At 53.4% G+C, this 20,663-nt stretch overlaps 3 protein-coding genes across 8 annotated transcripts in view; 2 read left to right on the top strand and 1 right to left on the bottom strand.

Annotated features, from left to right (window-relative positions):
* EMID1 (EMI domain containing 1) overlaps positions 1-7,828 on the top strand; it is a 91,160-nt gene extending 83,332 nt beyond the window's left edge. Inside the window, exons 15-16 of the mRNA XM_011995741.1 lie at positions 3,475-3,565; positions 7,040-7,828. Coding sequence (XP_011851131.1) covers positions 3,475-3,565; positions 7,040-7,167 — 219 coding nt within the window. The 3' untranslated portion in view covers positions 7,168-7,828. The remainder of the gene's footprint in view (positions 1-3,474; positions 3,566-7,039) is intronic.
* Positions 7,829-8,086: 258 nt separating this feature from the next.
* RHBDD3 (rhomboid domain containing 3) lies at positions 8,087-15,845 on the bottom strand. Its single transcript, XM_011995722.1, has 7 exons — positions 15,598-15,845; positions 15,276-15,428; positions 13,351-13,540; positions 11,855-12,238; positions 8,927-9,089; positions 8,554-8,841; positions 8,087-8,465 (listed from the first exon to the last, which is right to left on the bottom strand). The coding sequence occupies exons 3-7, from the start codon at positions 13,496-13,498 to the stop codon at positions 8,288-8,290; spliced, it is 1,161 nt and encodes a 386-aa protein (XP_011851112.1). The 5' UTR covers positions 13,499-13,540; positions 15,276-15,428; positions 15,598-15,845; the 3' UTR covers positions 8,087-8,287.
* A 13-nt stretch (positions 15,846-15,858) lies between these two features.
* EWSR1 (EWS RNA-binding protein 1) overlaps positions 15,859-20,663 on the top strand; it is a 30,991-nt gene continuing 26,186 nt past the window's right edge. For all 6 annotated transcript variants that reach the window (XM_011995727.1, XM_011995726.1, XM_011995725.1 and 3 more), the window contains exons 1-3: positions 15,859-16,199; positions 20,291-20,327; positions 20,455-20,506. In XM_011995727.1, the coding sequence (XP_011851117.1) occupies positions 16,187-16,199; positions 20,291-20,327; positions 20,455-20,506 (102 nt within the window). In that variant the 5' untranslated portion in view covers positions 15,859-16,186. The remainder of the gene's footprint in view (positions 16,200-20,290; positions 20,328-20,454; positions 20,507-20,663) is intronic.

Here is a 20,663-nt window from a genome sequence, read left to right as displayed (position 1 = left end):
GGGTTCAAGTGATTCTCCTGCCTCAGCCTCCCAAGTAGCTGGGACTATAGGTGCACGCCACCATGCTCAGCTAATTTTTGTATTTTTAGTGGAGATGGGGTTTCACCATGTTGGCCAGGCTGCACTAGAACTCCTGACCTCAAGTGATACACCCACCTTGGCCTCCCAAAGTGTCACTTGGTGCTGGGATTACATGACAGCCACCGTGCCCACCCAAATTTTTTAATTTTTTGTAGATATGGGGTCTTGCTGTGTTCCCCAGACTGGTCTCAAACTCTTAGCCTTGAGTGATCCTGCCACTTTGGTCTCCCAAAGCACTGAAATTACACGTGTAAGCCACTGTGCCCAGTGAAGGTCATTCATTTTTAGATCCTGCCCCTGCAATACTCAAAGGGGGATTACTTTGGCATGCAGCCCGTGGTGACCCTGGGACCCCCAGGCTGAAATGGCCATTCAGCAGCCTGAGGGTCGCCCAATCCATGTGATGTGGACAGGACAGCTGGATCACAAGGGTCGGCCCCAGCGAGCAGGCTCATGATGGACATATTGAGAGACTTCTCAGTTGTTTAGATGGTTTTGTGAGAAGCAACAACCTTAAAGGGTTGGCTTGTAATTATACAATTATACATATTGTCCATCCCTTCACTTATCTGTACTGAGTAAAGGACACCAAGAGAGATTTCCAGATGTCATCAGGGCTGGGATAGTTCTATTAGTCATCCTGGCATGCTGCTGGAACTGAGAGATCTACATTCTGGAAATAGCTTTGTTTCTGGACTAGGAAAGAGGAAGGAATGAGGGAGTATGGAGTGTTGTCAAGACTGTGGACCGTATGCTGGGGAAGGAAAGGATGCAGATGGGGAGGAAGAGATGAGGTCTCTGGCATGAGCCCTGGGTAGCAGCTGGCACCACTTGGGGAGTGGGGAGCCCCAGAGCTGGTGGCCTTGGAGGAGGGGCTTTGTGAGCCCAGTGCCAGGGTTCTGGGAGCCAGAGACAGGGAGAAGCAGACCTGTACTGCTAAGAGGAGAGGGCTGGGCTGAGGGCGACGCATCAGGATGTGCCAGAATGTGGACCTGGCATAGTCTAAGCCCTGGGAGAGGTGAGCACTGTTTTCCAGGCAGGGAGTTCAAAGCGTGAATTGCTGGGGAAGAGGCAGAGGCCTGAGCCTCAGGTTTGTCAGCATTTAAGCGCAAGTTCTCCAAAAGCAATGTAACTCAAACGTTGTCTAATTTTATTGACACACTGATGGTCCCCAACTTATGATGGTTCAAATTACAATTTTTCAACTTTACAGTTGTGCAAAAGCAATATAGGCTTTCAGTATATTCCTCATTACTTCCAAATAAGCCCATCGTAAGTTGAAAATATTGTATGTCAAAATGCACTTTTTTGGCCAGGGATGGTGGCTTACGCCTGTAATCCCAACACTTTGGGAAGCTGAGATAGAAGGATCACTTGAGGCCAGGAAATCGAGACCAGCCTGGGCAACGTAGCAAGACCCTTGTCTCTTAAAAAAAAAATCTTATTGGCTGGGCACAGTGGCTCATGCCTGTAATCCCAGCACTTTGGGAGGCCATGGCGGGCGGATCACCTGAGGCCGAGTTCCAGACCAGCCTGACCGACATGGAGAAACCCTGTCTCTACTGAAAATACAAATTTAGCCGGGCGTGGTAGGGCATGAGCTACTCTGGAGGCTGAGGCAGGAGAATCGCTTGAACCTGGGAGGTGGAGGTTGTGGTGAGCCGAGATCATGCCATTTCTCTCCAGCCTGGGCAACAAGAGCGAAACTCCGTCTCAAAGATGCGGTTTTGACTTGCGATATTTTCAACTTACACTGGGTTTATCTGGATGAAACGCCATTGCAAGTCAAGGAACATCCATATATTCATTTGGGCATAAGTGAAAATACTGGTAACTAGCCTGAGCTCACTGATCAGAGTAATTAGGGTGAGGCTAATGTAGTGATTTACAGCAAAAAGAATGTGAAGTAAATAAACATATAGGTGACCAAGGAATATAGTCATGCAGGTGTTGGGAGAGCAACTGGTGCTGAGTGACAGACATTAGAAGACAGGAGGACTCCCAGCAGCCTCTGGGGTGGCCGTTCTGCCCCTGAAGATTGGCTCGCCTCACCTTCAGCGCAGCAGGATTTGCGGCAGTGTAGGAGAGCAGCCAGCTGGGATCCAACGGGACCTTCTGGGAGGTCCCGCAGGGGTTGCTTCCTTCCGCCTGCCTTGTTGTCCCCCTTCCTGTCCTCAACCGGTCTTGTTCTGGCTGTCCATGGACCCTGGGCTGTGGCAGGTAGTGTGGGGGCTGCAGGTGCATGTCCTGGGTGGGGCATGGGCCACTGACGGGCTTTGCAGGGTCCCCTCCCCTGCCCCCTTCACGGCTGCATCTGTCTCTTTCCTCCACAGGGGGAGGGGTTGCACCAACTACGCGAGGCTTTGAAGATTTTAGCTGAGAGGGTTTTAATCTTGGAAACAATGATTGGGCTCTATGGTGAGTAGAGACAGACAGATGGACAGACGGTCCAGCCCCTGCCTGCCAGCCTTCCCCAAGCCCTTCTGGGGTGGAACTGGCCTGAGCCCAGTCATGAGACTGGAGAAGGTGCCTGTCCCAGGCAAGCATGGACCTGAGAGACCACAACCACCCATCCCTCAATGACTGGTTCCCTCCTCCATGGGTGCAGGGGTACCCTAGAAACCAAGGCCCTACTGCTGTGGTCAGACCTGGGCCTCTAGGCATTATGGGTAATGTGGTTTCTAGGACTGCAGGGAACCAGAGATAACAGATTTCAAGTTTGGAAGAAATTGTGGGCAATGGAACCAAACTCCAGTCTAGCAGTGGGATTGTGGGTAACAGAGCCAGACTCCTGCAGTGCAAGGGATCATGGGTAACCAAATCACAGCTCAGGGCAACAGGAGGATTACAGGTAATGGATCCAGACTCTAGTCAGCCTTCAGCTCTAGAGAAATCATGGGTAACAGAGTCAGGCCCGCAGGACAATAGGTCGTGGAGCAAGACTCCAGAAGGGCAGGGGACTGTGGGTGACAGAGCCAGGCTCAGGCCCCAGGGGACTCTGGGTAATGCACTACCTACCAGTTCTGACCTTCCTATCCCATAATCCCCCAGAGGCTCTCACAAGGCAGACCCTCCTGGCCTCAGGTGTCCCCTTTGCAGTTTTCCCCTTGGTCCTCCTAACGTGTTCTATTGGTCCCTTAAGGGGACTAAGAGAGCCAGGCTTTCACCCCAAGCATTCACCCAGAAACTCCCCACCCATGTGGTTACTTGAGGATCCAGGCCAGCCCTGTCCCCACCATAGGAGGGGAGACTGAAGTCTCAGTACTGAGACTCACTCCCAGGCTCCTGCCCTGATGGCAGCTGGCAGTGCCCTCCCACCCTCCCGGCTTGGCTTCCCAGCCCAGCCCTCAGAGGCCAGACTCGCACCGTCTGCTCTTCTCCATCTCCCATCAGGCTCCTAGCTTACAGAGCTTCCTGCAGCAGCAGGCTCAGCTGGAGCTCCTGGCCAGACGGGTCACCCTGCTGGAAGCCATCATCTGGCCAGGTAATGGCAGGGCGGGCAGGCAGGGGCAGCCTCTTCCAGGAAGGGCCTGGGCATGCAGAAGGTGCCTTCCAATGCTCGGCCCAGGCCAGCGGACACTCATTCTTCATCCAGCCAGCCAGCCAGCAGATGGTGCCTGGCAGAGAGAAGGCTCTGGTCACTCGAGTGAATGAATACCTGCTCTGTGCCAGGCACCTTATTGGGACAGGCTCCACAAGATAAGACAGACATAGTCCTGCCCTCGAGGAGTGTAGGGTGCTGGGGGCGCTCAGGAGAACCCTGACACTGGTAGAGAAACCCAAGGTGAGGTACACTGCAGGGAAGGGAGTACAGGCAGCCATGGGAATACAGAAGTGCCTCTGACCTGGCCCAGAGGAGGTTGGAGGGGGTTGAGGGAGGTCTTCCTGGAGGGTGATATCTAAGTGGAGACCTGAAGGGCAAGGATCTGGGGAGAGTGAACAGGCAGAGAAACAGCATGAGCGAAGGCCAAGAGACCAGAAGGAGCCTAGAAGCGACAGAATCTGGCAGGGCCTAGATCAAGAAGGTCCTAGAAGGCAGGATGGGGTAGCACAGGAGTTGGTTAGACACCAGTGGGTGGTACCCCGCCTTGCGTCTGGCTCCTGGGAATGAAGCTGAGGTCTTTCCTCATGAAACTGGAGCCTGTGGCTGGCCCTGAAGAAAGGAAGGGATTGGCTGCCTGACGGTCTGAGCTCTGTTCCTCACCTGCCCTGCCACACCATCTCACAGCCCATCTCACAACAGTGCACAGAGGCCTCCACATCATGTCCAACCTCGCATCTATTTTAAAGACTGAGAGACTGGGCGCGGTGGCTCACGCCTGTAATCCTAGCACTTTGGGAGGCTGAGGCGTACGGATCACCTGAGGTCAGGAGTTCGAGACCAGCCTAGGCAACATGGTGAAACCCTATCTCTACTAAAAATTAGTCAGGCATGGTGGTGGGTGCCCGTAATCCTAGCTACTCGGGAGGCTGAGGCAGGAGAATCACCTGAATCCGGGAGACGGAGGTTGCAGTGAGCCAAGATCGCACCACTGTATTCCAGTCTGGGAGACAGAGCGAGACTCCGTCTCAAAAAAAAGAAAAGAAAACCTCAGATTGTTTCCCCAATATCCTCTTTGCCAAAGGCTGACCCTTCTTGCTCAAAAACAAAAAGACTGAGAAACTTAGGTCCCAAGCAGGAAGGAGAGTTAAGGTTAGAGCCCAGCCTCCTTCATCCAGCAAAACTGTAGAGAACACTCATTGAAAGCCAGGCCTGGTTGGGCACTGGCACTCTGGAGTATAGATAGGTGCCGGCCTTGGGGAGCTGGCCATGAGTGGCAGGGAATCGTATCTACAGAGATATGGGGTAGGGGAGCACGGAAGGGTGTGGGTGAGGAACAGTCACTTGTCCCTAGGGGTTAGAGAAGGCTTCTTGGAAGAGGGGACTCTGTGTTGGGTCCTGGAAGATCCCAATGAGTGTGCCAGGTGGGGAAGTGGGCAGGGCAGCCTTGAGAGAGTCCTGCCTGTGCAGAGGCCCAGAGGCTGGGAAGGGTGTGGGGTCTGCTTCCAAAGCTCCTCCCACAGTGCCGCATGCTTCTCTAACTTCTAGAAACTTCAGTGCCTAGCTCCCAGACCTCCTCCCCTCTTACAGAGAGGGGCCAAGGACCAAATCTCAGGCTCTCAGAACCTTTTTAGGTGTCCCCACCTTCTCTCTGAGGATTGGGGCAGGAGCCAGAAGGGACACATTTGGGCCACCATGGCTCTGGATCTGTCCCTGCCTTCGGCCAGCTCTGTCTCTGACAGCCCAGGGAGAAAAGTGCCAGGCACCTCAAAAGTCCCACACCCACTGCCAGTGGCCCCTCGAGCCAGCTTGGGTCGGGGCTTGAAGGGATAGGTCGGAGGAGTGGGAGATGCGACCCTCCCCATTGGCCCAACATACACATCAGGTGCTACTGAAGACCCAGATGGGGTTCCTGTTTAGGTTATAATCAATAATTATAATAGTATCAGCTGCCACGTGTCTGGCCCACCTGGGCTGGATCGATCATCTCCAGTCTCTTAGAGTAGTAAGCCTGCTAGGTGAGCGATGCCATGGCCATTTTACAGATGAAGAAACAGAGGCTCGGAGGCTCTTGTGACTGCTTCAGGGTCACAGGAATGGGAATGGTCAGGCTAGGGGTCCACCCCAGGTCTCTCCTCTAACATGCTGGCCCTTTGGGTTTCACCAGCAAAAGTTTGCTGACTCTGCCACTCATCCAGGGCCCCAAATTTGATTGTGACAAACTCACAGGGACCAGACCTGCAGGAGACCTGGGTGGAAGCGACACCAACCTAGTAACCATAATAATCCAGCATTTCCTGTGAAAACCACTTTCCAGTCCTGGTCATGGTAAACACATGTATCACAAGGGTGTAAAAACGGGACTATTTATCCCCACGTTCCAGATGACACTCAGAGGTTCTGCGACTTGCCCAAGGCCACATAACTGGCAGAGCAGGACCAGTACACGATCCTAGCTGGCACTGGGGCCAGTGCTCTGTGCCGCTCCCCTCCCATGCTCCTTGAGTTAAGGCATGGAATGTCCCTTTCAGTGACCCTGTCTGCTCCAAGAGCCCTCATCTCAACCCAGAGGTGTACGGGTGGCTGGGCCACACAGGGTCAGGGCACAGTCATGATTACGAGGGGATAGCCCACTCCCTAGCAGTGCCCTCAATGGGAACCTGGTGTTCACCAGAACCCAAGTATCTGTCCTATGGAGGCTTAGCCGAGTCCCCCATGGCCCTCTCCTCCCTGAGTGTCCATCTCCCCCTAGAAAAACAGCCTATTCTGACCTGCCTGGCCTGCTCATTTTACTTCGGGAAGGGCTGAGATGACAGTCACAGAAGGCTTCCTGGAGGAGATAGCTCCTACCCTTGGTTTTGAAAGATGAGTAGTTTTCCGGTTCCGTCCGGAACTGCCCTGTTTTAGCAATGAGACGACTGAGACCCTGATAGAGGTCCAGCTCACCCAAGACTGCACAGTAGGTCAGTGGCAGAGCCTGGCCTCCTAAGCCCTTCCCCCCAACTGGTGGCCTAGCCCAAGTCTGTTCCCTAGCCTCAGTTTACCCAGCTACCACATAGGGATGATTCAGGGCACACCTCCACCCCAAAATGAATCGAAAAAAGAAGCAGCCTTTACGTGAAGCATTCACGGCATGCTAAACACTTCCTAAAGGCGGCGGGTGTGGTTAACCCCACTTGACAAAGCAGGAATCAAACAGAAGCGCTGAGTGCTCTTCTTGGGTTGGGGGTGCTGGAAAGTCCTGACAGACCCCAATCTGTAGACCCCCTTTCCCACAGCTCTGCAGCCAGATACCAGGGTGGATTATACCTGGCAGAGGGTGCCCAGTTCTGCCACCCCCTAGAGGGCCAAGGGGAGGTGGGTACCTCACATGAACCCCCCTGATGTGGCCTCTCTCCTTCTCCTTCCCTCCGGCAGAACCAGAGATGGGGTCTGGGGGAGGCCCTGCCGGCACAGGCACCCCCAGCCTCCTTCGGGGCAAGAGGGGCGGACATGCAGCCAACTACCGGATCGTGGCCCCCAGGAGCCGGGATGAAAGAGGCTGAGGGCGGTGGCGGCCCTTGGGGCAGACAAGGCCAGGCTTCCCCTCCTACCTGGACTCGGCCAGCTGCCTCCAGGGACCGCCCGTCCATATTTATTAATATCCTCAGGGTCCCTTCTGCCATCTAGGCCTTAGGGGTAAGCAGGTCTCAGTCCTGGCACCATACACGTCTGAGGCTGAGCAGGGGCTGAGAGGAGAGGCTTGGGCCTCAGTTTCCCTCTGTGAAGTGGGGGGAGGCAGGCCTTCAAGGAGGGGTAGAGGTACAAGGCTTCGTCTCATCTGCTGTCTGAGTATCCAGGCCCAAAGGCACTGAGGGACACAGGAGGGCTCAGGAGTTGGGGCTTAGCACATGCAGGGATGACAGGGCAGGGAGCAGTCCTCCTCCCTCTCCTCCCCAACCAAACCTCGGGGAGCCCTCCTGTGCCCCTCCCTCCTTGTTGTCCAGTGCTGGGTTCCCCACCCCGAGGTCAAGCTGCCCAATCCTCTGACTGGATCACCAGGGGCTTCTTGCCTCATTTCTCCCCTCTGAGCCCCCAGGCGCTCCCACATCTCAGGTTGGGGATGGGGACATGGAGAAGGGGCTGCCTGCTCCCACAAATGCTTGTGACAGATGCCAGGAGGTAGATGTGTGCTGGCCAATAAAGGCCCCTACCTGATTCCCCGCAGCCTGGTCTCAGTGTGTGGTTAGATGGGGGCAGCTAGGAATGAGAATACGATGGGAGGAGAGCTGGAAATGGGTGGTGAAGAATGCTCTGTGTTGGAGGACAGAGCCTCCTGGAGGTACAGGCTACATGGTGCAGGGCCAGGAAGCCTGTGTCTCCGGACATCAGGGAACAGCTCTCCCACAACTGGTCATTCATTTGGTGCTCGCTCATTCATTCATCCCCCTGATGCCAACACACAGAGTCAAACACAACTGCTGCCTCCAAGGAGGTCCAGGTTGAAAAACAAACTGGTTTTTATTCTAAACACATACTAGGGCAGCATGCTGGCCTCTCCTGTCTCCAGAGGTGCCCCTGCTCCCCACTGTGGTCCTCAGTAGACAGAGCAGGAGCTCAGGCTACCCACATGCAGCCCAGCCCTTAGTACCCAAGGGCCTGCCTGTGCCTCACTCTCTGCCTGGGCTAGGGAGGCCCAGGACCCTCGGAGTGGGCAGGCCCACCCTTTCCCTGGGTCACCAGGGTCTCAGTGCCCACTTGTCCTCCAACCAGCAGTGACACGGCACCCTCCACGCGGCCTGTGGCTGCCAGTGCCACCACCGCCTGCTCCGTGGGGAAGCCCATGCGCTCCAGCTGCTGCAGCCTGTGGGGGGTGGGGGAACAAGTGGGGAGTGTCAGGGCCACACCGGCCCCTACACGAGGGGACCCCCCCTCTGCCCACTCCACCTTACCGCAGAGAGGAGACAGAGGACTTGGACAGCCATGGTGCGCTCTGGGGCCCCTGGGCTGGCCCGTCAAGAAGTGAGGCCTGGATGCCCTCCTGCAGCATCTGCTCATCCAAGGCCACCCACATCGGAGTCCCTGGGGAGAAGCTGGCCCCAGCCCAGTCCAGGCTGGCCTCTGAGGACCCCTCCCAGGTGGGCTGCACAGGCCTCAGGCCTGGTGGGGACAGGGCTGAGCCTTCACGGTGGGACCAGAGGTCAGGGGAGGCTACATAAGGCCGTCCAGGGATGGGAGGCCTAGGGGAGTGGGAACAGAAGAGGGCCTGACTGCCAGCCCTGCCACAGTGCCCACCTGGGCTGGCATCCCCCCCATCACCCTCACCTCACTCCGGCAGGATGGGTGACAGGCAGCTCTGCCAGGCTGCCCGGGGTGGGAAGGAGCCTCAGGGGCCAGCACCCCGCCAAGGTCCCGCACAAAACGCCCTCCTGCAGCGCCTGCAGCCGTCGCTCTGAGGGTTCCAGCCACCGGAAGGCCCCAGCTGCATCTGTCTGCCCGGGGCAGGGCGGCCAGTCAAGGAAAACCAAAAGCAGCCAGGGGTGGGCCCACGCCACAGGCCAGGCCCCATGCCAAGTGTGCTGGCCACCATTCCCTCCCATCTCCTCACTGTGGCCCAGCATGGAATAGCGTCACCCTGGTCAGCAGGAGAGGCTCAGAAAGGAAAAGGGATCTGCCTCAAACTACTCAGCCAGAGCCAGGTATGCCTTACCCCAAAGCCTGGGCTCACCCCGACCCACTCTGTTCCCAGAACCCTATGCACCTTTTCAGGTCTGTAACTCAAGGTCCACCCTTCCTGGAAGAAGTCCCATAGACACACCTGCTCTTGCCTTCAGACAGGCCTGGATAACTCCTGCCCCCAATCCAGAGGACAGGGGCCAGCCTGTTCTCTCCAGTGGCACTGTTTTCCCCGATAGGTATGAATCATCTTAGGGCTGGACGAAGTGGCTTACAGCTATATAATCCCACCACTTTGGGAGGCTGAGACGGGAGGATCACTTGAGGCCAGGAGTTCACGACCAGCCTGGGCAACATAGACCCTTTCTCTACAAAAAAGTTTTAAAATTTGCTGGACGTGGTCTCAGCTACTGAGGTGGCTGAGGCGAGAGGATCGCTCGAGCCCAGGAGTTTGAGGCTGTAGTGAGCTAGGACGGCATCGCCACACTCCAGCTTGGGTGACAAAATGAGACCCTGTCTCTAAAAAATTAAAAAAAAAAAAAAAAAATCTCTCTCTCTCTCAGAAGCAGAACACCCAATAAATATCACTGTGGCACTATTTATTTTTGAGACAGTCTCGCTCTGTCACCCAGGCTGACGTGCAGTGGTGAAATCTCAGCTCACTGCAACCTCCACCTCCGAGGTTCAAGCAATTCTCCTGCCTCAGCTTCCCGACAGGCACGTGCCATCACACCTGGCTAATTATTTTGTATTCTTAGTAGAGACAGGGTTTCACCATGTTGGCCAGGCTGGTCTCGAACTGCTGGTTTCAAGAAATCAGCTCACCTCAGCCTCCCAAAGTGCTAGGATTACAGGCGTGAGCCACCTCACCCAACCTCTAGCACCATTTATTAAAAAGAATATTATTTTCCTCATTGAATCAACTTGGCACTGTTGTCAAAATAAATTGACTATACAGTAAATGTAACAGTTTATTTCTAGATCGTCAATTCTAGTCCATTGATCTGTATGTCTATCCTGATGCCAGTACCACAATATCTTGATTATTATAATTCTGTATGGCTTTTTTTTTCTTTTTGGAGACAGAGTCTTACTCTGTCGCCCAGGCTGGAGTGCAGTGGTGCAATCTCAGCTCACTGCAACCTCTGTCTCCCAGGTTCCAGTAATTCTCCTGCCTCAGCCTCCTGAACAGCTGGGATTACAGGCATGCACCACCACGCCTTGCTAATTTTTGTATTTTTAGTAGAGATGAGGTTTCACCATGTTGGCCAGGCTGGTCTTGAACTCCTGACCTCAAGTGATCTGTCTGCCTTGGCCTCCCAAAGTGCTGGGATTATAGGCGTGAGTCACGGCGCCTGGCCACTTTTGTAGTTTTAAGTTTTGAAATTGAAAAGTGTAAGTCTTCCAGGTTTGCTTTTCTTTTTCAAGATTATCTGAGGTATTCTGGGTTCTTACATTTCCATATTAATTTTAGGACCAGCTTGCTAATTCCTGCAACAACAAAAAAAGACAACTGAGATTTTGATAAGAATTGTGTGGGATCTATAAATCAACTGGGTAGCATTAACATTTTAACAATATTAAGTATTGCAATCCATGAACATGAGATCTTTCCATTCACTTAGGCTTTTGTTTTTTTTGAGAGGGAGTCTTGCTGTCTCGCCCAGGCTGGAGTGCAGCAGCACCATCTTGGCTCACTGCAGGCTCTGCCTCCTGGATTCAAGCAATTCTCCTGCCTCAGTCTCCCAAGTAACTGGGACTACAGGCGCCTGCCACCACGCCCAGCTAATTTTTGTTTTTTGGGGTTTTCTTTGAGACTGGGGTCTCGCCCTGTCGCCCAGGCTGGAGTGCAGTGGCATGATCTCGACTCATTGCAGCTGCTGCCTCCCAGGTTCAAGCAATTCTCCTGCCTCAGTCTCCTAAGTAGCTGGGATTACAGGAGCACGCCACCACGCCCAGCTAATTTTTGTATTTTTAGTAGAGATGGGGTTTCACCACGTTGGCCAGGCTAGTCTCGAACTCCTGACCTTGTGATCCGCCCACCTTGGTCTCCCAGTGTTGGGATTACAGGCGTAAGCCACTGTGCCTGGCCTAAGTTTTTAATTTTTAGTAGAGATGGGGCTTCACCATGCTGGTCTCAAACTCCTGACCTCAAGTGATCTGCTCGCCTGGCCTCCCAAAGATCTGGGGTTACAGGCGTGAGCCACTGCACCTGGCCAGGCTTTTAATTTTTTAAACTTTTATTTTTTTGCTCAGAGTGGTTTGGCTATTCAGGGCCTTTTGTGGTTCCATATAAATTTTAGGATTATTTTTTCTATTTCTGCGAAGAATGGCATTGATATTACAGGGAGCCCACGGAGCCCTTTACATTGTAATTGGTACCTCCACCAGGCCATGACTCCCCCAGGTCCCAGCCCAGAGCATGTCCCAGAGGAAGACTTGGAGAAGCTCCTGGAATGTGTGTGCACGGCTCCTTGGTATTGCTTGGGACTTCACCCCTTTGTGCCACTTCCTTCCTAGGCACCCACCCACAGAACCCACACATCCCCACGGGCCCTGGGCTCAGGCAAAGGATACAGGCCAGGCCAGCAAGGAGGCCACAAAGGAGCTGCAGGAAGGGTGGCTCAGAGCTGAGCAGTGGGGTCAGGACAAGCAGCAGCCATGGTGGCAGCCATGGTGGCAGTGCCCCACGGGGCCGTTTAGGGTGGTGTACCTCCCCAGCCAGCATGGCCAGGTGGACAGGCATGTATCCACAGCTGCCGGCTGCACCGGACACCCCAAGGCCTGCCAGCAGTACTGCCAGCAGCCCAGAAGCCAGGGCGAGCAGAGCTGAGGCATGCAGGAATCTCAACGTGCCCAGGTGGCACTCCTGCTGCCAGCCCAGAGTGGGCAGGAGCAGCAGGCTCAGGAGCAGGCCCGGCAGGGCCGTGTGGCCCAGGACATGGGTCAGCAGCCGGTGCACTGGGAGAGAGAAGGGGCTTATGTGCCAGGTTAGTGGCCCCAACATCCAAGGCTGTCCCAGGTGTGCTAGGTTGAAGGTTACCCTACACCAGGGCCACCTGCTGAGCCCACCTCCCCTCCCCAGGAGCCAGTCTGCCCACAGTCAGCCCTTCATCATTGGTGGACGGGACCAAGGACTTCCAAACACTGTGGCTATGCCTCTGTGGTATTAGACAGAACACACCGCACCTGCCACTCAGTCTTTGCACTGACAACCTGCAACTGAGCACTCACTATGTCCCAGACACCATGAAGGTACTCTGCTTCTGTATTTACTAAATCATACCTGGCTGAGAGCATGAGATGGCCTGCTTCAATCCTGGAGCTACCCCATTCCCTCAAGCTGTGTAACCCTGGTCAAATCACTTAACCTCTCTGAGCATCATTGGGGGTCCTCAAATACAAACTGGAGTTGTTATGATTGGGAAACAGGTGCTCAGCTAAGGTCCCTCCTCGAACCCCCAACACCTCCTCCTCCATCCTCATGCTTAGCTGAAAGTCTTAGTTGTTTTCTCTTTTTTTTTGAGACAAAGTCTCAGTCTATCACTCAGGCCAGAGTGCAGTGGCACAACTTCAACTCACTGCAACCTCCACCTCCCAGGTTCAAGTGATTCTCCTGCCTCAGCCTCCCGAGCAGCTGAGATTACAGGCACGTGCACCACGCCCAACTAATTTTTGTATTTTTAGTAGAGACAGGGTTTCACCATGTTGGTCAGGCTGGTCTCGAACTCCTGACCTCAAGTGATCCACCTGCCTCAGCCTCCCAAAGTGTTAGGATTACAGGCGTCAGCCACTGCGCCCAGCCTTAGTTCTTATTTCAAGGAAAAGCTGCCAGACCGGGAAACCATGAGAAAAGCACTCCTACCCACAGGTTCCAGCCCACCCTGCCAAATCCTCTGCCTCCCTTCTTGGCTGTGGATGTGCTGAGCATGCTCCTAAGGCCACGCTTCCCCCGGGACACTGGGCCCCATCCCTGCTTGACCCCTGGAGGCCTTGTGCTGCTCCTGCCAACTGGGCCCAGGCCCTACAGCAAGTCTCCTGCTTCCTCCAAGGTCCACGTGGCTGGCCCTCACCCTGCCAGGGGTCCAGCAACAGCTCCGGGGCCAGGACCAGGCTGGGGCCGGCCCCCACCAGCCACAGGCTGCTCATCAGCAGCATCAGGACTGAGGAGGCAAGAGGCAGCGCCGGGGACAGTGGGCCATGGGGGCCCCTGGCATGCATAGCTTGGTTGAGGATGGTCAAGGGTGGTCCTAGGGCTGTGCGCTGGGGGTAAAAGAAAACAATAACAAGTTGTTATTGGAGGTTTTGTCTCACCAATACCCTCTCAAGCACCTTATCAACAGCCCTATTTTACAGAGGTGGAAACAGGCTGGAGAGGCAGGCCCAGCAGCTCGGCCATAGTGGAGCTCAGACCCTAACCCATGCACTCATAAGCCATCTTGCCATTCCACTCACCTCTGTTTAAGGACTGGCAGGGGACAGGCATAGAGACTCCTGAGTCCTGATGGGCCCTAAACTCCCAAAAAGAGGGGTTCAGCCCCTCACCCCCCTGGGCGAATTCAGGGCCATCTCTAGCCCGCTTCTGTCCTTCCCCTTCCCTCAGGCTACTACCTCCCTCCTTCCTCCCCTACCCTGTGCCCAGCCTTCATGCTCCAGATGGTTTCAGTTGCCCTTGACCCTGGAGTGGGGCCAGCCAATGGGCAAGCAGACTGGGGAAGGGTGGGGCAGAAGGGCAGGAGTCCCACACCTTGAGCCACACTAAGAGACCTGGGACTGAGACATCCCCTTTGAGGGTGAGCCCATCCACCATAAGCCGCCTCCTGCATCCTTACTGGCACAGCCCCTCTGGCCGTAGCTCCCCTTTCCACAGGAAGGCTCCAGTATGGGCTCCACCTCTTTCTGCTCCGTGTCCCAAGGCAAGTTTCCAACCTCATCTTCTTACAGATGAGCCTCATTTTACAGATGAGCCTCTCCCTTCTCATCTGTAAAATGGGAATTCAGAAATTCCTTTTCTCAGAGGATGATGAAATAAAAAGGAATAGGCTAAGGTAGGCCCTGGCCCACAACTCTTGCTCCATAAATCATAGCAATCCCCACTAATCATGGCGGGCTGGCCCATCGAGAAGGCCTCAATACGGAGGTGGCTGCTCCAGCCTAGCTGGTCCCAGCTTTGGCCCTCAAACATGGCCTTTCCCTGCTCACCAAAGCAAGGCCTTCTCCCCTGTGCTCTCCTCTTGCATCCAGCCTGTCCTCCAGGGCCTGTAGGTCCCTGGTCAAGCCTCTCTGTCCCAGGACTCCCACTGAGCTGATTCAGGGCAGGAAGCAGGATCCCAGAGAGACAAGAAGGCTGCCTAATTTGCTCCCCTGCCAAGCGCGTTCTCCACATCTACCAGTTTCCTGCAGGAAAAATGTGGAAAGTTCCTCAGCCTGCATTGTCCTTCCCTCCATTTCTCCAGCAGGCAAACTCCTATTTTACTCTTGGAAGCCCAGCTCAAATATCCCTTCCCCTCCTCTGGCCCCCCAACATCAGGGATCTTATCCTTAGGAGCACAGCTTGACCAGTCTGTCTCCCTAGGCAGGTGGTCTGAGCTCATGGCTCCTCTGATCAAACCCCACCTTTCCCAGGGTATTCGCAGCACACAACCAGTGCTTTATATATGTTCACTGAAAAAAAAAGACAGTAGCTTGACTCCTGGTCCTGCTGAGGGATTTGAAGGTGAACCCTGCCCTTCGTGGACCCGGGTATCCACCTAGGGGGCTGGGGTTAGAGGTCCAGAGAGGTGGGCAGGGCCAGCCTTGCCTGGAGGCAGGGTTTGGGGCCAAGACACCCACCGTAAACCTCCTCCTGTATCCTCACCTCACAACCATTCCCCAGCTCTGGGCTCCTTAGCAAGGGTAAAAGGCTTGCCCGTGGACACTCGGAACTGGGACTTGAGCCCCCTGGACCTCACTTTCTTCAATCTATGAAACGGGCAGTGCACCACCAGGCCCTGCCTACCTTACTGGGAAGCCGGGAGGGCAGAATGGAAAGACAAGGACGAAGATTCTTCCGGGTGGCGGATAGAGTAGGGGGTCCCAGGATCTGTCTGGTTCGAACTCAGCTGGGGACTTTGCAAAGATACTCAATTTCCTTGGACCTCAGTTTCCCCTTCTGTAAAACAAGGGTATTGGATGAGGGATGATTAAAGGGCGTGCTCCACCTCGACCGTTACCCGGGGACGGGGTCTCGGGACCAGAAACGGTGTTCGAGGCCTCCCACCTAGCCGACCGGCCTCGGGGCCCTTCCCCGCTGGCCCGGGCCACGCGTCCCGGGTACTCACTGCAGAGCGCGCCCAGCAACCCCGAAAGGCCGGTCGGGGACCCGGGCTGGGAGTCGGGACTCTAGCTCCCGCGCGAGATCAGGGAACCCTGAATCCATTCCGCGCACACCAAGCCGCGTGACCCCGGCCGACCGGCTGGCGCGCCACCCATTCCCCGCGGCCCGCGGATTAGTCAGCAGTTGTTCTAGTCCGGGTCCCTTCCCCCAGCCCTCCCGCCGATCTCCGTCTGCCTGCAGGGCAGACTCTTCAGCGACGGTCCCTAGAGCCAGCGGACGAAACCATTCCAAACAACCCAGCCTCGTGAAGAGAGCCTCTCCGGTTTCACACTGAGACCCGCTCACCGGCGCTCTGGCCCCTTAGGTGCTATTTTGGCCCGAGTGTCGCGTTGGGCGCTCTTTAGAGAGGATTGGGACAAGGGTTGCGCACGCGAAGAACGAGAAAGCGGTGGTTCATCCCTCCTGACCCCACCCCCGTGGCCTGGCCTGATGGTCGCGCCCGGGGTTGCGGGATTTGCGCCTGCGCAGTGCGGCGCCTAGAGGGAAAGCGAGAGGGAGACGGACGTTGAGAGAACGAGGAGGAAGGAGAGAAAATGGCGTCCACGGGTGAGTATGGTGGAACTGCGGTCGCGCTGGCGGTAGCCGGAACGCCCAAACTGGGGGTCGTTCGTCTCTGGGCTTGGCTGGGAAGACTGAGTGGAGTTGCCGAGAGGGGTTTGAGGCACCCGCCGCGACCCGACGAGCTCGGGGATCCGCGTTCCTCTCCCCTCCCCCCACCGGGCGGGCCGGTTCTGGAATCTTCCGGCGCCCGCGGCGCGCAGGGGGCTCGCTGCGGCGGTGGCGCGCGGGGCCCGCTTTGGCCTCCATTGTGTGGCGGTCCTCGCGCCCTGCGCTCCGGGCCTCCCGCCACGTGGGCGGGGCCTGCGGCCTTCGAGGCCCTGCGTGAAGCGGAGGATTTGGCCAGGCCTCGAGCCGGTCACTGTGAAACCGCCGGGGAGGCCGTAGGCTGCTATCCCTGTGAGGCCTCCCTCCGCGTTTTCAGGGTTTCCCGAGAAACCAGGGAAAAAAGCAAAGAAAGATACCGTGGATTTGTGGGCCGAGGGGTGCCGGCCTATGAGCGGGAGCCCCGTCATCTTTAAGGCCCAGTCGGCTGGGGCGTCTGGCGCTGCCGAACTGCCCCCTCGGCGTCTTCCAGCCCCAAGCCGAACTTCTGCCCTCCTGGGCTTTAGACAGAATGTGCTTCCCTCCTCCAGGGCCCCCAGTTTGCCACTTTTTTGGGCTTCTCCATTTTTATCGTTATTTATTAATTCACGCCCTCCCCTCCCCCAAAACCAATTAAGTGGCTTCCCAGGGCCTTTTTCTGCAAACGCCGAGGGACATCCGTTGTATAATAAGGCCAGCCTGGATCGAGAGACGAGAAATGCTACCAGGAAGGTATTTCTGGCCTCTCTGACCTAGGAGGAACAAAAGGCCGAGCCTCCATTTGAATTATATTTCAGCAGTGGTCTCGCACGTTTATTCGCCTGCGTTAGGCCGGCAGGCCTGTTGATTTCGTAGGTCGACAGAGGTGAGGGAAAAGAGGCCAGTAGAGGCGATCTTAAAGGCACTTGAAAGCAAGCCCCGGATGGGAACTCCAAAATGGGAGTAGAGTGGTCATTGATGGAAGGAGCATTTAAGAGTGTCGCCTAGCCACCACCTGCAGTTCGCAAGCTGTGGGTACACTAACCCGCGGAAATTGGCAGGGTGGAGCATTTTTGCCTCTGGCCGTGTTCTCAGGCCACCTGATTCCAGGCCTCAGAGACAGTGGGAGAAGATGAGAGGGAAGACGGGAAAAGCTCTGGACCCTCCAGAGGTTTTAGAGTCCAGAATCCAGCAACTTAAGGACAGTTTAAGAATTCACCCCATCTGTGTGGTCAGTAAACAGGTAAGTGTTGGGTGTTCTTGCTGGGATACCAAAGAAGGCCTGTGGAAGAGAGGACTCTGAAATACCACAGCTAAATGTCCTGGTGGAAAGTGGTTTCCTAGGTGCCCTATCCACCCTCTTCTCCTCTGCAAAAGCCTGAAAAGGCAAAACGTGTGCGTTGACATTTTTGCATGGCCGGACATGTCTTTTTTCAGTCAGCTTTGTTCAAACCTTGTTCACTAGTAACTACCATGTGCTTGTACTGTATTAGAATTACAGTTGTGGTTTCTGTTGACACAAAGTAAACACATTAGGCCTGGCTGGGGGGCCTTCAGAGAGTCACATAAGTAATCTGGGCCTTAGTTTCCTTTCCTGTAAAATACAGAAGTTAGGCTAGACCTGTTAAGCTTTTGAGCCTTTCTGACCTTCCTGCATAACCATTCCACAAATTTGTCCCATGCTGACTTCAACTCAGGAAGTGTGAAGCAACTTCCATAGTGACTGCTATAAAGTGTTAAAGCATTGCCTTGGGTTAATAATAATAGAGGGTTTCTCTCCTCGTGTGTATCTCATGTAGAAAAGACTCGCTGCAGTCTAGAACCCCCACCCCTCAATCACAGTGAAGTGATTTTTAGTGAAGTCTGTGGCTCACTTTTGGGGGTTAAAAACAAACACGGTTGCTGAATAATCTGACCAGTTTGTAATTGTATTAGGTTGGTGCAAAAGTAATTGTAGTTTTGCCATTTTAATGACAAAAACCGCAATTACTTTTGCACCAACCTAATAGCTTGTTTGAGGTCCAGTGATGTTTGTGTGCTCTAGGAAGATAAATGTAAGTTCATGAAACAAATTTGCTACCTTCCATAGCCCACCAGTTAGTATAGGGCCGAATCCTTTGGTTTCTCACTGTTAAGAGGTCATTAGTTGTTCCATATCAGCTTTGCCAGTTTTATGTTTTACATAACTGCTATTGTGTAAAAGTCGTCTTGCAAACTGTACTTATATGTCCGTGATTTAGAATCATTTCTCAAAGACCTTAACAAAACGTGGATTAAAATATTTGATGTTGAATGATTCATTGCTGTGTTTATTTTGTATATGCCACATGGAAGAAATGATTTGCATTTAGTTTTAATGTCACAGAGAGTATGACTTGTAGTGCTATTGAAAATGCCTTTGGCCGGGCGCGGTGGCTCAAGCCTGTAATCCCAGCACTTTGGGAGGCCGAGACGGGCGGATCACGAGGTCAGGAGATCGAGACCATCCTGGCTAACACGGTGAAACCCCGTCTTTACTAAAAAATACAAAAAACTAGCCGGGCGAGGTGGCGGGCGCCTGTAGTCCCAGCTACTCGGGAGGCTGAGGCAGGAGAATGGCGTAAACCCGGGAGGCGGAGCTTGCAGTGAGCTGAGATCTGGCCACTGCACTCCAGCCTGGGCCACAGAGCGAGACTCTGTCTCAAAAAAAAAAAAAAAAAAAGAAAGAAAATGCCTTTAAGATTGCCATGAACAAATTATTTTTTCATTATAGGTAGCCTTTGGGCAGTTGATTTGATCCTCTTGGTGATTCAGGGTTTTGAGTTACGAGTGTGTACAAAGGAAAGAAAGTAGTCCACTAACGTATAGAGGGGTAGACAGATAAGCCAACGTGAAGAGATGGATTCAGCAAAGCTCTCTCAGGCCGCCCGAGGGATTGTGAGGCTGGCTTTGGATTGCGTGAAGTGGATGCAATAAAGAGCTGTCAATTGTTGATTTTGGATAAGGGACTACTTTCTGATTGGAAAATAAAGGACCCCTTTTTTTCCGTCCTAATGGCAGTAACTGTCTTCAGACAGAACAAGATATGTATTCTTGTGGAGAAGAAAGAATTGGGCAGAATTTTCAAAAATAATTAACTGCCTTTAAAAAAACTAAACTTACCTAACTTCAATGCAGTAGTGCTCTAAAAACTATTTTCTTTTTGTTTTTACTACTTGTAGACACCTCAGTGGACCAGAGTTTTTGGTACCTTTGGACGCATGCTGTGAATTTCATAGGAAAAGGAAAATTATAGGGAGGTTTACTTTTTAAAGTGGAAATCATTTTGAGTTGTATGAGAGACAGTGGTGTTGCCAGATTTTTCCCAGAAAGGTTAAATGATTTTTCTTCTTTGCCTGTCTTCAGGATTCTGCCTTAGTTTTGCTTCACCAGGATTTATAATATATCTAGCTTTTAAGTTGCTGCACAAATGTAGTTCTGACACAGCAAACCCTTTAAAACACTGGAGTGTGGTGACTGCCCTCTTTTCTGCCATTCTGTTTCACTGTCATTGAGCTAGGAAATGGTGGTTTGTCTAACTTGCTAAAGGGAGGGGAGTGAAAACTAATTTTTGAGGAGAGGTAGGTTCTAACCTAACCAGTCTAGTGTTAAAGTTTGTATTGTTGTTGCATGCCTCCGTTTTATATGAGGTAAAAAACTTCTGATCCTGTTGTAAGTCTGAGATATTGATGATCATCTGTGTTTCAAATGACAGTCGGAATTGGGATGGGTTTTGTGGTCATGAGAACATGCAAAGTATACCTGCCAAATCAGCTGATCTTGACCTCATTAGCTAGTCCCATAGTCAAATGTTGAGTTTAACTGGCTTAGACTTTTTTTTCTATTAGATTTTGAGAGAGAGGGGGGACTCATTTGGACCTGTGTTGGCAGGTCCCCCTACAGTTTAAATAATTCTTCCTGCCACGTGAATTCTTTCCCCCTTTTTTCTCTTCTTGTTTCTGCTAACTACACTATTTTTTCTCCTCGTTTTCCTCTAGATTACAGTACCTATAGCCAAGCTGCAGCGCAGCAGGGGTAAGTCAGTCTTCTATAACCGCATTTTGTCTGTGATTAATATTTTTTGAGTATGGAGCCTTCTATAATTGTAGAGGTGGTATTTGAATGTTCTCTATTCAAGTTGTTGCATTTAATTCTTTTGCAGCTACAGTGCTTACACCGCCCAGCCCACTCAAGGATATGCACAGACCACCCAGGTAATCTTTAAGATAATTATATGTAGCTGCACCTCTAAGTAAAATCAGTAAATTATCTAGTTATCTTTCAGTTATCCAGTGAAACAAATGAGTAATGTGTGTGTGATAGTAAAATACCCAGGCATTTCAAGCTTTCACAGTGGGAGTGTGAAGGACT

The sequence above is a fragment of the Mandrillus leucophaeus genome, unplaced genomic scaffold, assembly GCF_000951045.1.
Source record: "Mandrillus leucophaeus isolate KB7577 unplaced genomic scaffold, Mleu.le_1.0 Scaffold496, whole genome shotgun sequence".
Taxonomy (NCBI): Eukaryota; Metazoa; Chordata; class Mammalia; order Primates; family Cercopithecidae; genus Mandrillus; species Mandrillus leucophaeus.
The sequence above is the reverse complement of the archived record's forward strand: the minus strand, read 5'-3'. Positions and strand labels throughout refer to the sequence as shown.